General features: G+C 39.2%; 1 protein-coding gene across 1 annotated transcript in view; it reads right to left on the reverse strand.

The window, feature by feature from the left end:
- Positions 1–3466: 3466 nt before the first annotated feature.
- Positions 3467–16435, reverse strand: part of CALCRL (calcitonin receptor like receptor) — a 47362-nt gene continuing 34393 nt past the window's right edge. The window contains exons 4-13 of the mRNA XM_072120873.1: positions 15356–15466; positions 13926–14038; positions 13560–13651; positions 11015–11141; positions 9675–9828; positions 8980–9040; positions 8824–8890; positions 7476–7694; positions 6037–6078; positions 3467–4182 (exon numbers count right to left, since the gene is read on the reverse strand). Coding sequence (XP_071976974.1) covers positions 3961–4182; positions 6037–6078; positions 7476–7694; positions 8824–8890; positions 8980–9040; positions 9675–9828; positions 11015–11141; positions 13560–13651; positions 13926–14038; positions 15356–15466 — 1208 coding nt within the window. The 3' untranslated portion in view covers positions 3467–3960. The remainder of the gene's footprint in view (positions 4183–6036; positions 6079–7475; positions 7695–8823; positions 8891–8979; positions 9041–9674; positions 9829–11014; positions 11142–13559; positions 13652–13925; positions 14039–15355; positions 15467–16435) is intronic.

Below are 16435 nucleotides of genomic sequence, written 5' to 3' on the forward strand. Positions count from 1 at the left end.
AGGTGCAGGAGAGCCGGTGACGTCACCGAGCTCTCCGGCACACGCACGCCTGCGCAACTTAGCAAGGCCTGTTTCCCTGTGCTAAGTTGGGCAGGCGCGCGTGTGCCGGAGAGCTCTCCTGCACTTCAGAATCCGGCGCACGCATGGTGTGCCAAGCCCAAGTGCGGTGCACCGAGTTATAAATTAATATAATTCTGCAATAGGGGCTTTGTTCCCCTAACAAAAATATGCTCTGGCACCAGCTCACCCTGAGCTGGTGCCATGTATATGTGTATAAACCTACCACTTTTAAGTGGTAGGTTTCCTTTAAAACATGCGGCTTTCGGTCCTATATTAAAGTGATACTTACTTCGCTGCTTGGGACTGTAGGAAGAGGGAGAATGAGTAGATAGGGCCTCATTACCTTTGGAGGACCTTCTGCTGGCCCCAGGATTTTCTGTGTGCAGAGGGACACTGGAAAGAAGCATCTTGTCCTCAGGAGACCAATATGATTGAAAGTTGTTGAAGAACAGGAAGCAATAAGTTATTCCTTTAATTTTTGTTGGCACCTCGCAATAAATAAGGGGGGTTTTGGGTTACAGTTTGGGCACTCCACCAAACTCGGCCACTTTCGTTCACCTTTTCTGCGTCACACAAATACACAGTGGTTGAAAACAAAGATTTCAAATTTGGAGTCATCAGAAGAATGTCCATTCCTTGTGTTCTTTAGCCCAAACAAGTGGTTTCTTAGCGGCTATTTTACCATTGAGGCTGCTGCACACAGTCTCCTCTTACCAGTTGTTGTAGAGATTTGTCTGCTGCTAGAACTCTGTGTGGCAATGACCTGGTCTCTAATCTGAGCTGCTGTTACCCTGCGATTTCTGAAGCTGGTGACTCGGATGAAATTATCCTCCGCAGCAGTGGTGACTCTTGGTCTTCCTTTCCTGGGACGGTCCTCTTGTGAGCAAAAGTTTCTTTGTAGCGCTTGATGGATTTTGGAACTGCACTTGGGGACACTTCCAAAGTTTTCCCAATTTATCGGACTGACCTTCATTTCTTAAAGTAATGATTGGCCACTTGTTTATCTTTACTTAGTTGCTTTTTTCTAGCCATAATACAGATCCTAAGAGCCTATTCAGTAGGACTATAAGCTATGCATCCACCTGACTACTGCACAACACAACTGACGGTCTCAACCCCATTTATAAGGCAAGAAATCCACTTATTAAACCTGACAGGGCACATCTGTGATGTGAAAACCTCTTCCGGTGACTACATCTTGAAGCTCATCAAGAAAAAGTGGCTACTTTGAAGAACCTAGAATATAAGACATATCTCTGTTGGTTCACACTTTTTTGTTAAGTATATACCACATGTGTTAACTCATACTTGATGCCATCAGTGTGAATCTACAATTTTTATAGTCAATATAGAAAACTCTTTGAATGAGAAGGTGTGTCCAAACTTTTGGTCTGTACTATATATATATATAGTTACAACACAACGCGCTTCGGCTACGAGCGGGAGCCTTCGTCAGGTGCAATTACATACATGGTATGACGAAGGCTCCCGCCGAAACGCGTTGCGTTGTGTTGTACCTATGTAATAAAGTAATTTTATGGAGAAAATACCTCAATCACATTCCTGAGGGAAGTAGTGCCTATTCCATCAGGACCTTTCCTCGTGGATCCTCACTTTCTGTCGGGTCCGCCACTTTGGATGAGCGGACCTATCTGTCTCGTATTAGCACATATGCTACATGCCTACCATATGAGCACATCAGGTGAGCATCACTCCCTAATACCTGTCTCATCATAGTAAGTCCTCTGCGCTCTTTGTCTCTTCTTTCTCTACAATGGCTTTGTTGCTGTACACCCATGGAGCTCCGCGGCACGCTACTCAACACCAGTCCTTCTGCATTCAACCCCCTGACTTTACAATTTTAGTCAATGTAAGATTTCAGAGAGTGGGCAAGGACTCTTTAAGCAGACACTTCATGATTCCTCTATGCTATGAGATGCTGACAATGAGGTAAGAAATGATGAGATCCATGAGATGGATATAAAAAAATGACACACTCAGCTCTGCTAACTCACCTAATCAATGAAACAGAGTGAACTCTGCTCCCTCACCTAATCAATATAACACACAGTCAGCTCTGCTATAAAGCCCTTATCTGTCTATAGCTAGTAAAGTAAGTCTCTGCACACTGTTGCTTGCAGGCAGGAAGTGCCTGTGTCTGAGTTGGTCTTGTAATGCAGGAGGAAAGGAGGCAGAGAGCACTGCAGCAATGCAGACAAGAGAAGCTATTTATAAGAAGAATCTGTCCAGCCATAGTGAGAAGATTTACAGTCGTATCCCAGGAAACCCAAAATTGTAAACACTAGGACTGACAGCGACAGGTTGGAATTATATCTGTGTAATGCTGTCTTTTTGTTAAAAACTGTGAATTAGAGAATGTGTTATTTTGTTATCCTGTATATTTAACCCCTTAAGGACATGTGAGGTATGTGAGTATGTCACACGTCTGCCAATGTTTGGAGAGGGCTCACGGGTTTGCTGCATATTACCCGTTTACATTGTAGCTTTGCCGGCGGCATGAAAAAGATCTTGGTGAAGATCATCGCTCTTTGTGACGGCTTTGGGTCATACAAAGACCCAAGGCTGTCGGAATTTAACTATTCAATTACAATGTACGATTTGCAAATTGTAATGAATGATGAGAAAAAAATCCCCATATATGATAGGATCAATCAGACAACCTAGGGCTAAAGTAAAGTTAAGATAAATAAATAAAAACCTAAAATTCAAATCCCTTTCACTAGAACTGATATAAATATAAATAGCAGTAAAAATAATAAATATGTTAGGTATCACTGCAAAATCTCCAATCTATCAAAATATAGTAACGAATAAATATTTTAAAAATGTTTTGATAAAAAGTCTGTACAGTCCTCAAAATGGTATCATTGAAAACGTCATCTTATTTTGCAAGAAATTACATGTCACACAGTTCTGTACACTGATGTATGAAAAAGTTATTAGTGCCAGAAGATGGCAAAATGAATATATGTACAGGCAGTCCCCTACTTAAAGACACCCTACTTACAGACGACCCCTAGTTAAAGACGGACCCCTCTGCCCACTTTCACCTCTGGTGAAGCTCTCAGGATGGTATACTTTAGTACCAGACTGCAATGATCAGCTGTAAGGTGTCTGTAATGAAGCTTTATTCATAATCATTGTTCCAGTTACAGCAAAAAAGTTTGAAACTACAATTGTCACTGGGACAAAATTTTTTTTGTCTGGATCTACTATTATAAAATATACAGTTTCGACTTACATACAAATTCAACATAAGAACAAACCTATGGAACCTATCTTGTCTGTAACCCGAGGACTGACTGTATATATATATATGATTCTGGGACAACCCATTTAAACACAGTAGAGAAAACAAAGAACCATTGAAGAACAAGTGTCCGAGTATTTATAATATGGCTTTAATGTACTGGTTTTAGCTTCAGATGTGGTCAACAAATAGCACATCCATTTTACTCTTTCAAAGAAAAAATAACTGTCAAACAAGAATATATCAAAATATCAAAATGTGAGAAGATTTTAGTTGAAATGTTTATGCATAAAAGTAAATATTATAATAAACAAGGCAGTGTAATGAAAAGGGAAGATATACCTTACTGAACTGGCACATACCAAACAAAAATATTTTACTTATATAGAAAATAATCAACTTACAGAATGAGGCCATTATTCACAGACCTCTTATATAAGTGTAACACAAGTGCAAACAAAGTTTAATGCAGTTTACAGCAAATATACCTTGCATAAAAGTATATATATAAATAGATAATGAAACACTCTTAATATGTTTAAAGTAGATATTGCATTTAGACAGCAGTCATAAACGGTAATAAATGCAGCCGTCACAAACAGTAATACTTGAGCAGAAACGTGTCCACCTCACATATAAGGTTTATCTGGTTTATACGAAATATTTTCCATATCATGGTAGTTTTTTCCATTTGAATGCTCATTGCTATAGTCATGGGTATAGGTGGTACCCTGGGCTTCACTGATTGATGATATTGTGTAAGATGCAGATCGAAGACCTTCAGAATGTGCAAAGCCGCTCCCAAACTGAATCCTATACTGATTCCAGTTTCTTTTTAAAACAGCTTGTACCTAGGGTTAATGATATTAATATAGATTTAGTAGGACATAGTGATGCGATATATTCAGATATATTTAACTATATAATACCACAATGCACAAAGCCCTAAACTAGAATGTTAAGAACAGTTCTCACCAGCATCATCTTGAACTGCATTCATTATTTTTTTTTTACAATAAACATTGCTCACCTTACTGGAGCTGTTTGCCTAGTAATGATCTGACTTCTAGTAATGTTCTGCCAGCCTCAGCCCTGCATTCTAGTTGGCAAGAAGAATCCATAGAGTGCAACAGGAGATACAGGCTATGGAATTCAGGGTCAGCAGAGGGTGAAGGGGTCAAGCTATTGAATTTGCTGGCTCATGTCTATACACAGAGAATCATCCACAAGCCCTGAGCTCTGCACACCACCCCCTCTCGCTAGGATTTAACAAGGTCACAGTCAAGTCAGTGAGGCGAAAGTGGGTTTACTTATGTGTGTATTCTGTCTTCTCCTTACTCCTGCATGTCAGGAGCTACTTTCTTATCTTTCTCTTTACTCCCCCTTTCCCACTGTCCAGGGAAGAGTGGAGAGTGATGGCATCTGCTGAACAGCCTGGCTACATTTACCTTAGTAGATAGTGGGGCCCATTTACTTTACTGCGCCACAAAGGGGTTGCATGCGACACAATACCTGTGCAAGCCATTTAAGCATACAAACAAATGCAACGATTGACAAAAGTGTGGCACAAAGCCCTTAGTAAATGTGTCCCAGTGTGTATAGTACTCATAAATCTGTATTAGATTATAGGTCTCTCTGTGTAAGAGTGCATAATTGTGTATGTGTATAATAATCAAACTTTATAGGTCATTGTAATAGATGTTAGTATTGATGTGAGGATGTACAAGTAGGGCTGAAAGATATACCAGGTTTGATCTCAGGCTAGGAAGAAGCCAGCAGAATGATATAGGTATTGTTGGAATTGTTGTCAATGGTTCTTTGCAGCTCTGTTAAAATTATTTTTGGCCAGGTGAGTTAAAGGGAACCTGTCACCAGGAGACCCATTTTTAGCACTCCCCCAGTCCCCACAGAGCATAGAACATACACTGCCAAAGTGGTTTTGTATTAAAAATTGGTTTTACAGAAAAAAAGATGTTATATTGTACCTTTCTCCCAACTCCCAACACTCGGGATTGCCTGTAGAGGAGCAGGGGGCGTCGCTAAGCCCAGTGATGGGTGTTTTCATATATTTGAAAAGGTCACACGGAGTAGCTGTTTCCCAAGGGTGGGGGGGGACTGCTCCTTTCCAGCCCCTCCCAATAGGCAACTGCCTAGTCACACAGCAGATACTAATGAAAGGTACAATATAACATATCTTTTTTTTTCTGTAAAACCAATTTTTAATACAAAAACACTTTGGAAGTGTATGTACTATGCTCTGTGGCAACTGGGGGAGTGCTAAAAATGGGTCTCCTGGTGACAGGTTCCCTTTAAGGGTTATGCTTTATAGTGAGTCTATCAGCATATACGTCCCCATAGACGGCAATGGCGGCATGACGGTGATACCGTTCCACACTGGAAAAAGATACAACATGCTCTATCTTTTCCCTGGTGCGCCGCTGTTTTCTATGGAGGGAGGAGGGGTCACCTCCTCCTCCTCTTCAGCACATGGCGGTATGCTCGCACGATGGGGCATACTGCGTGTGAATGCACCCAAACACTCTATGGTGTGTAGTATTTTTATTCTATAATTTTCAGACTTATTGTTAAAGGAACGAAAAAGTTTTTACTTATCAATTTGGGAGAGTTTTGCAATTTCTTTTTCACAGCCATCTGCCAAAAAAGTAGATTTTTAATGTAATATAAGGGAGTTAAACCTAACATACCTCTCCATTGAAGAAACAGAATATTGTTGCAACCAGCAATCCCTGTGAAATAAAAAAACATATATTAAAATGATCTATACAAGAAGGACAAAACTCTTCAATGCAAATATAGTAGATATAAGTGGGCAAGTAAAAAAAGCAGTACCATATTTATAAAGGAGACAGTGGAGGTCATTTACTAAGGGCTCCGCGGCCGCACTTTCGTCGGGTTCCTCGACTTTTTCCGTTTTGCGCCGAATTCCGCCAGGATTTTGGCACACACGATCGGATTTCGGCGCAACAGAAATCGGGGGGGCATGGCCATCGGAAAACCCGACGGATTCGGAAAAACTGCGGAATTTAAAAACCGAATCGTGTCGCAAAATCTATCAATCACATGCACCGAGGATAGGTTGGTGAACTCCGGCGAACCTCGGCGGACTTCAGCGCTGCAGCGACACCTGGTGGACATCGGGCGCTCAACCTTAGTGAACCGCCGGAAGACCCGAATCCTTGCCGGAGAACGCACCACTGGATCGCGACGGGCCGGGTAAGTAAATGACCCCCAGTGTGTCAGCTTTCTTTATAAATGTAGGTAATGAGTGTCTAAGTGGGGAAAAAAAGTCACAGTACCCTCCACCAGCCTGCAAAATTTTTGGTGAGAAAAATAGCATCTATAGTTGTTCCCACTGCAGTACTGCATAAACTTGAGAATAAGTTGATCCAAGTATAAGCCAAGGCCCCAAATTTACAACAAATAACTGGGAAAACGTATTGACTCAAGTATAAGTCTGGGTTGGGAAGTGCATTGGCTACAGCCTCCCCCAGTAATGTAATGCCCCATGCAGCCCCCCTGGTTATGAAATGCCTTATACAGCCCCCCTAATAATACAAAGCCCGATGCAGCCCCCCTAATAATTCAATGCCTGATGCAACCACCCTAATAATGCATTGTCTGATGCATCCCTTTAAGAATAAAATGCCCTGCAGCCTCCTAATAATGCAATGCAAAATGCAGCCCCCATAAGAATGAAATGCCCAATGCAGGCCCTTGGTGTACAAAAAAAATAAACTTCCGATGCTCTGTGCGGCTCCTCCTTCTTCTCCGCTTCACTCATAACAGAGCGGGAATAGACCAACCTCTGCCCACTCTGTATTGAGAGAAGCGGAGAAGAAGGAGGAGCCACACAGAACATTGGAAGGTGCGTATGTTAGTTTATTTTTTTAAACACCGTGTTAGGGTTTTTCAGTACTTTTTTAGAAAAAAGGAGCTTCACTCTTGCTTTGACTTGCTTTGAATTATAGACATTCCCTATACAGCATCATCCACGTCCATCTCTACTACTTTAATTTTACTGTCAAGCAGTTCTGCCTATGTCATAAAAAGGTTAACCTCTGGCAGCAACAATGCAATTAAATTAAGATTCTTGAGCTTTATATGCTGCTTACACAGTAATTACCTGATAATTCATGAGAATATGCATAATGTAGTCAAAAACCTCTTCTGCTATACGCCCACTTGGTCTCCATGGCAGTAATACAAACTGTATTCCAAGAAGTGGCACAAGGATGAGAGTTGCCCTCACAGCTTTCATGTAGAGGTTGGATTCAGCTTGATGCGTCACTTTCAATTTGGTTATCAGAACGCGCACAATGTTCAGAAGGAAAAAGAGGTTTACCTTTAAATAAAAAAGTAAAATAAAATAAATAAAAAGTAAATAAAAAATACATCTATAACTAAATATACATAAAATAATACATCACCAGCAACTCCCCCACAAACCCCACACAAAACCTTTTAGATGCCTTTCCATGATCTGATCTTTAGGAACAAAGTGCATTGATCTTTTTTGGGAGAAATTGCATGGATAGAGGCATCAGTAAAACATTTATAAAGACTTCTAAAATCTACTGTATGCGGTCTGTGGGGGAGGAGTTACTGGCGACAGGTTCCCAGGGGTTACTGTTCCCAGGTTCGCCAGGGGTTAGTGGCGACAGGTTACTGGCGACTGTATACATTTACTGTATGTGTATTGTAAAGAGTAAGCATAATTTCAGATTAAAAGAAACAGGCAGCAATATGACCCTTAGTTATCATGTAACTTCTACGTTGCTATGGCAAATCTGTCTACCAGACTGAAGATGGGTATCTCTCTCCTCTTTGTAACACAGATGTTATTGTTAACCCTTTCTGCTCTCTCACTCTGACTTTAGTATGCTATGAGAATTATTTTCAAAGATGAAGCTCGAAAAAGGGGTTAATCAGAACTTCAAGAGCTGTAAAACCAAACACATGAACACTAGATATGAGTTCATGAGCCTACATAGACAAACAATATACAGGCTGGAATACACATCACTATATGAAGGAGTTGCTTGATTTAAAACAATATAAAAAAACAACATAAAAAAATTATCTTTAATGACGGTTAAACTTTAAAGCATAGAAAGTAGCATCAAAACTTGAATGAACTATTTCTTCCAAATTTGCGAAACCTAAACAAAGCCAGAATACAATACATGCTATACAATTCTCAAAACTATTGTATTTTTATAATTTCTGATTAATTCTAAGACTATTCAGAAGTTTTGCATAGCTAGCCAAGGAGGTGTTCAGCTCAGCTCAGCAATACAATAAAATAACATTTTATTTACCGTATCTTGTTGGTAATTGCTTTGTACAGTACAGCAAACAAAACAGATGTGTCATTCCTAACACTCAAGCATTTTTCAATTTTTTAGAATAACCAAACAGCCTCACTTATTGTTCTCTATTGGTTCATAGCAATTTTGCCAAATTCTACTTACCAACAAGGCAGCACAAATGGGTCCATGAATAATATAGAGTAGATGAGTGTCGGAACTAATCCAACAGCTGCAAGAAACAGATGTAATACAGTAATACATAAAATGTGACAAGTATTAAAAATAAATCAAGAATATAAAATTCTACTTAATGCTTACTTGTCATTATAATACAAAGTTCTCGCGACAGCATGTATACACGCTGGGATTAGCGGAAATCCTGTAAGAGATTGTACATTATTACGTGTCACCTCCTAAAAATTTTTGGCAGATTCTCCCCTAATAATAGTTCATATCCAGAACTGGATTTTCAACATTTTTGTTAGTATAGCTCTTCCTATACTAACAAAGAACCAGGATAAACAATAAAGCTTCATTGCAGACACCATGGGTAACTGTTATGGCTGTTTGTTGTAGCCTAGGGCTAAAGTACAATAAATTACCAATATCCAGAAGTTTGTGCCCTCTTTGGCCGTATCCTTTTCCCTTGTAGTGTCTTATGCCCTTGTTTTTAAGAAAAAAGGTTTTAAACATAATGGAGCCCGGAGCCCCTCAGGCTCATTTGCATAGACATCTATGGAGCCTGGAGCCTTTTTTTTCGCAAAAACAAGGTCCTAGGAAGCTAAAAGAACAGATCAGTATGTCAGTGTGCTTGGTTTACAATCCTAAATCCTGGTGTTAGATGTCCTTTATTATGTGGCACTATTTGCACAAAGCAAATGCGAAGAAAAATAATGCACAGTGCACCAATTCTAATATTTTTGGGCCAATATGTTTAACATTTACATTATGACCCATTATGGAAAATGTTATCCTATAAAGAGAATTAAAAAAAAATTTAAATTTTTACATACCCCATCCAAGTAAGTAGTACCATATCAAATGCTGTTTTTCTGCAAATACGGCAACTACTATAAGTGTATGCAAATAAATTCCTTCACATAGCATCCAAAAATAATTGCATCCCATGAGGTAAAAGTGAATAAACTGACATATTTTACAGCTGATCTGTGAAAAGAAAAAGCAAACAAACATTAATTTTTATAAATCCTTTATGATAAAGCCAGTTTTATTTTTAAAAATAAAAACAATTATAAAGGCAAACTATCTGATTAATTCGGTACTTATTTTTATTTTTAAATTTGTCCATTTGTCAATTACCGTATATACTCGAGTATAAAACGAGGCCCCCTAATTTTGCCACAAATAACTGGGAAAACATATTGGGGCTCATTTACTGAGGGTCCGTCGGACGCACCGAATTGCCCCAGGATTTTGGTGCACGCGATCGTATTGTGTCGCATCGACGCTGGCTTGCAAGCGACAGAAATGGGGGGGGGGGCAACCCGACGGATTCGGACAAACTGCAGAATTTAAAAAAGGATTTTTGTCGAAGATCAATCCCTCACATGCACCGGGAAGAAGCAGGTGAACTCCGGCGGATGTCGGCGCAGCAGCGACACATGCAGGAACTCTGACGCACGATCTTGGTGAATCACGCTGGACTCGAATCTTCGTCGGACAACGCACCGCGGGATCGTGACGGGACCGGGTAACTAAATCTGCCCCATTGACTCAAGTATGAGTATAGGGTGGGAAATGCATTGGTCACAGCCTTCCCGAGTAATGTAATGCCCTGCAGCCCCTATATAAAAATTAAACTTACTTACCTTCTGACGCTCCCTGATACTCCATAGGGCTCTTCTTCCTTCTCATCGCATGTAACAGAGTGGGCAGGGAGGTGTCCATGTGCCCTGCCCACTGGTGCACACTATAATGTCATCAGCAGCGACACCACCCTTAGTGTGCTAAAAAATTTTAAATCATACAAACAGTGTCCTTGGATGGTGATTTGACTTTTCACTTTTGGTATATGATGCCATAACGCAGGCCACAAAAATGCCATATATTATGTATATGATGGTTTTAATTAAGCAGGTAGGGACCCTCTGGTGGGTTTCACTTTAGGCCTCACAATTTGTGTCTGTCTTTCTTTTCCCAGTCTGCCCCTTGCACTTAGTTCTTCTTTCTGTGTCAGAGTAAAAATTAATCCTGGCAGATACATTTTAATTCCAGGCTGTAGTACAAGGAAGGGGGCTTTTTTAAGGCATTGTACCTTATTCTAAGAAATCAAGTTTTGTTATTTTGATGTTACAGACCAATTTATTCAATTACAGATTTACTTTTTACTTACTGGATTGGTAGCCACTAAAGGTTGGTTGTTTGCCACAGCTGTCAATGAAATTATTGTGACTACTGAATTGCAGACAAAGGACAAAAAAAGATTCTTGTGAAGTGTAATTCTCTGGCAGCTTAAATTCCTGAAACAGACAGTTTAATATGATGTTTAAAAGGGTATTCCCACAAAGGCAAAATTCAGAATAAAAAAAAACATCATATGTTGTAATTTGATGTTATTAAAAAAAATCTGGTGTTTCACAGGTATATTTATAACCTGTCTTCATCAGTTATTATGTGTAATGTGGTTGCCCAGGGATCTGACCATAAACTCATATTGACTATGGTCAGGCACGTCTTCCTGTCAGGTTGGATTCCCTTACTGAATGCAGACAGAGGTCTAGATAACTAAGGCAAAATCTCCTGCCATTTGTCCCACACTGCATTGTGGGAAGCCTCGCCTGATAATTACAAGCACCCCTGGCCCCACTCCTCTCACAATACACATCAGCTGCAACAGAAACGTCATCACCCAAAAGTGCACAGAGGTCTAGATAACTAAATCGAAAGCTCCCTCCACATCTGTCCAGCAAAGCAATGCAAGTTTATTCTCTGTATAACTACAATCACTCCAAGGCCCACACCTCTCACCGTACACATCACCTGCATCAAAAGCGCTGTCACTCTTCCATTGACGTCATGCAGGAGACAGACAGCCAGCAGCGGTGATATCAGTGAGGCTGCAAGAAGTGGGAGACACCTGAGAGTGTAGTGTGGGGAGTAGAGGTAGAACATGGCTGATGTGAATAACAGGCTTCTGGTCAGGGGGTGAAGGCCACGGGGAGGACATGTGCACGTTATACACTATAGGGACTGATGACTGCTGTGTTGTCGGCACCTTTGCCTGTGGGGGTCATATGATTTCCAGGTGATGAAGTGGGGATCACATCAGCGGGGAACACTAGGGTGTGTAATATGGTCTGAATGGTATCACCATTATCTCAAGAGGGAATTTTGTGATGTCATCTTCATTCATACAGCTGGAATCTAGTGATGTCACCAATTGTATGTATTCGGGAATGTGTCAAAATCAGAATGTGAAGTGGGAATCTTGTAGTGGTATCCTCAGGTGGGAAATTAGTTGGGATGTACAGGTTGCAGGTTTCTAATATAGGTAAATGGAGTGACCTGAGCTAAATGTCTCCTTGTCTATATGACTGGTCTATATCATATATATCCATGTCATGTCATGTCATATCTCTTTCTATATGTAAGATAATTATTTTTAAAAGTAGAAAACTAAATGAAAGTGTAGCTAACCACTGTATCGTGATAATCTAGGCACTATCAGCAGCAGGAAGTTCACATGCAGGAGCACTGAAGACAGAGGAATCTGGAAGTGTCTGCTTTGCATTATGTGACTGATCATCTAGTCAATGCCCACAGAGCTTAATCTTACACTGAGCTAGTTGATGCTGGGATAGGAACAAAAGCAGCACATAAAATTGGAAAGCTCTCTCTATCATGTTAGGATCATAAGCAATTGAGAGTTATGTGGACAAATCTACCATCAAAATCCATCATGACACTCATAGGTTCAGGCAATGTGACTTTGGTAGTCTTGTTATATTTGTTATCAATGGCCTCCTTCCTTTTAAATTCAACTTTTCAAATGAGGCTGATGAAGGGGTCTAGGGGAACGTTGCATTCTTATTTCTGCTGAAGCTTCCATAGCAAATAAATTTATGGCTATTCTATATTGTAGAAAAGATCACACAGTGATCTAGTGTGTCACAAGACAATGCACTTACATGCACCAGGAAGAAGAAGGTGAACTCCGGCAGACCTGTGCGGGGAAGTGACAGATGCAAAATACCGGGCGCACGATCTTCGTGAATCGCGGCAGATGTGCATTCGGACAATGCACTTTCGGGAATCGAGCAGTACGGGTAAGTAAATGTGCCCCATAGTGTCCGCCAATTTTTTTTTTACTGACTGTATGCTAGTTCAGTAGTTCACAGAATCATAAACCTTTACTCATCTCCTCCTCCGTCTCCCACCCGACAGTCCTTCAGAGATGCACCCATTTGTTTATAGGGGCATGGCACCTCTGCCCGACAACTTCCTGCGACTTGGCAGAGGTGAGTAAAGGTTTTTTTTTTTTAAAGCCCTCCGCAGCCCACCAGTTTTAAATAGTCGTACAACCCCTTTAATGTGTACCTAGCTTCTTTTTAGGTACCAAAGATTCTATCCCTGCAACCACTAAACTTGACTCATCTCATGTGAAAATGGGATGAGAAAAGTCATATTCGTCTGACCTTGGGGGACATCCTTTATAGGTAAATGTGTGGCAGAGGGAATTTAGCAAGGACATTTCATAATCTACCTGCGGGGACTAGTTGTTTAGTGCTGTAAAACCTTGTGACAGGTTCCGTTTAGGGCAACAATAAGGTTTCTATTCTAGAATAATTTCTAATATGTGACAAGTCATTCAATTTAATTATGATTGAACTTGATATATATGAATTCATTCTGAAAAACAATTACAAATAATGACTTACTTAAAGTAAAAGAAAATTCCTAATGAAATCAGAAGTGATGCAACCGACAAGCCATGCCCAATAATGGTTAAGTAGAACAAATTTAGGGCTGTCTGCAAAAAAGAAGAAAACGCTACAGGATTCAGAATGCAATAATCATAACAAATAAGTTAATGAAATAAAAGTAACTGAAAAGAAAATATTCCACATAATATAGGTGTGCATTCAGTTATGTAATCTATATTATGTGCTAATAAAAAATGTTCATTATGTTTTTTTCTTGATACTTGTCTCCTTCTATGAGCATTTCATATAATTTAAATTAACTTCTTTATTTCACGTTGTATGAGAACTTGCCACCTATCATCATGTATCAAACATTCATACCTTTACTCTTTCAATGGTGAAGGCATTACACTGTGTATAATTTGTCCATGTTCTGTTGCTGTCTGGATGCCTGAACCAGTATCCACTTTTATCACAATGCTTTGTAACTTTTTCTGTAAAATAAACAAAAACTTAACAGCTTCTTGAAAGTTAATTCCCATCCTCAAGCTTTTATAATGTCACAATTCATATCTCAGTCACTTGTTAAAAAAAAGTTTAAAAAAAAAAAGTTTAATCCAATTTTTTTTCATACTAAATAAAATCCAATAAATGCTCCAAATAGCGTAAAACTCCCAAACACAAAATGTGAAAATCACCACACAAACAGCACATATTGGATATCGCCACGTCCATAACAACTCGTACAATAAAATAAAATCATTACTGAACATGTATGGTGAACTCCTTAAAAAAAAATTTTTAAACACAGCAAAATTATTTTTGCGCATCAAACCCAACAAAAACACCATAAAATATGTGATCAAATACAACTCGTACTGCAAAAAAATGTTGTTTATAAAACACAAAAAACATTTAAAAATCAAGTACTGAATAGATTTTTTTGAGACCCTCTTCAAACAAAAAGTTAATAAATGGGGTATTGCACCCCAAAAACAGCATTAATGCAATCCCTGAGTCGTTTAGGTTTTAAAATGGGTCCACTCTACTATATTAGGGGCTTAGCCAATGCGACATAGCGCCTGAAATCTGTTCCAGCAAAATCTGCCAATACATGCTCCTTCCCTACCGAGCCGCATTGTGCACCCTTACAGCAGTTTGTGATCACGTGTGGTACATGAATGCACCCCTTTAAAAAATAAAAATTTAGGGGACAAAGCAAGTTTTTTGGGAAAAGATTCTCACTTGCACAAGCCAATGTAAATGCTTTCTATAAAACATCTGTGGTGGTAAAAAGCTCAATATCAACAGCTGAGTGAAGTTGGCCCTGTTTAAATCTGACAAAATTGGTGTCAAACTTTGTGATGTTTTGTGCAGCAGACATTTTCGTTTGTGTCGCTATCGTTTTTCAGATATTATTAAAAGTTTCGAAAAGTAATCAAAGGTCAACTAGCCACCCCCCACATTACCCAAATCAAACAAAACTTGTGTCAATCAATTCTGCTACATTTGTGCTGCTCAAATTTTTTTGTGCTGCTTTTGTTTTGAAGATATTAACTAAAATAAGTTTAATATATTTCACGTAAAATTAGAATTAATGTGAAGTACAACATGTCATGGAAAAAAAACTGTCTAAAAATAAACTCGGCAAGATAAACCGTTCCAAAGTTATATCTGCATAACATGACACAGGCAGATTTGAAAAAATTCGGGCTGTGTCCCAAGGTTGAAAATGAGCTTAAGGGGTTAATATACAACCAGTTTTCATGTATCATGGAGAAAAGTAGAATCAAATATTACCCAGAACTTACCTGAGGGATCAAAGTCCTGAAAATAATCTGGACAGTGCTGCTCAGAAATTTCTCCTGCAGCTGCATCACCCCAGCATAACCAACCATCCCATGTCCTATTGCAAAACCGACCTACATGCAAGAAAAAGGAAAACCAATAGGAAGTTACAATAATGATGCAATATCCAAACATACTAAAGCATTAACAAGCATCTCTTCTTACTGGCCCAGACAAGGCATCTGATATGAACCCCATAGCAAAGAAATGCTCTTATACAAAACCTACCATCAGGAATACACTAACTTGAGGTATTTCCAATGGTAAATACCTTTCTGTATACTGAGCCACAAACTGCCTTTACCTAAACTTTTAACCATAATTAACTAAGAATTTTATCTATTCTTGCAGATGAACTTCACCACTCCCCTGCAGCCTCTGAAGTCTCACCACCCAGTGCGTCTACAGCTATTCAGCCCACGCATGCGCAGTAACTCGGCTCACTACCGAAAAGTGCAAGAAATTGCTTTAATTAGAGTATGATAATTCTGTATGCTATGGCTTGTGATACATATAAATCTTCACATATTTGAGAGAAGAAGCCCATTCTAAGTAAAAATAAAATGTATGTGATTTTACCATTTGAGTTGGAAATATTGATTGAGAATCTCAGATTTTTACCATTTACTTAAGGAAAAGATGGACACCCCAATAGGTAAAAGACTGAAAATGAAAAGATTAGAGGAACTAAATGTAAGACAATGTAAACACAGCCATGAGACTGCAAGTTAAAACATTGTACAAATCCATAATCAACTAAATACTTGGTCTTGTGGATCTACATTCTATTCCAAATTGAATATAAACTCTTTGTTACATACATAATGGTCTCGCATAATGAGCCCTTACTTAGAGAGAGGCAAGTACAGTGCATAAAGTGAAAATAAAAACACGATCAAAAGAGAAAAGAGTAACAATGACAGTGAATACATAAATGAAGCTTTACTAGTTAGTCATTTGAAATCATGTGCACAACATGAATTGGGGTTTTTAGACCATTTTTAGGCAGTTTTTCTGTCTTGTCCACCTTGCTAAAATGAGGT

The sequence above is a fragment of the Engystomops pustulosus genome, chromosome 8, assembly GCF_040894005.1.
Source record: "Engystomops pustulosus chromosome 8, aEngPut4.maternal, whole genome shotgun sequence".
Taxonomy (NCBI): domain Eukaryota; kingdom Metazoa; phylum Chordata; class Amphibia; order Anura; family Leptodactylidae; genus Engystomops; species Engystomops pustulosus.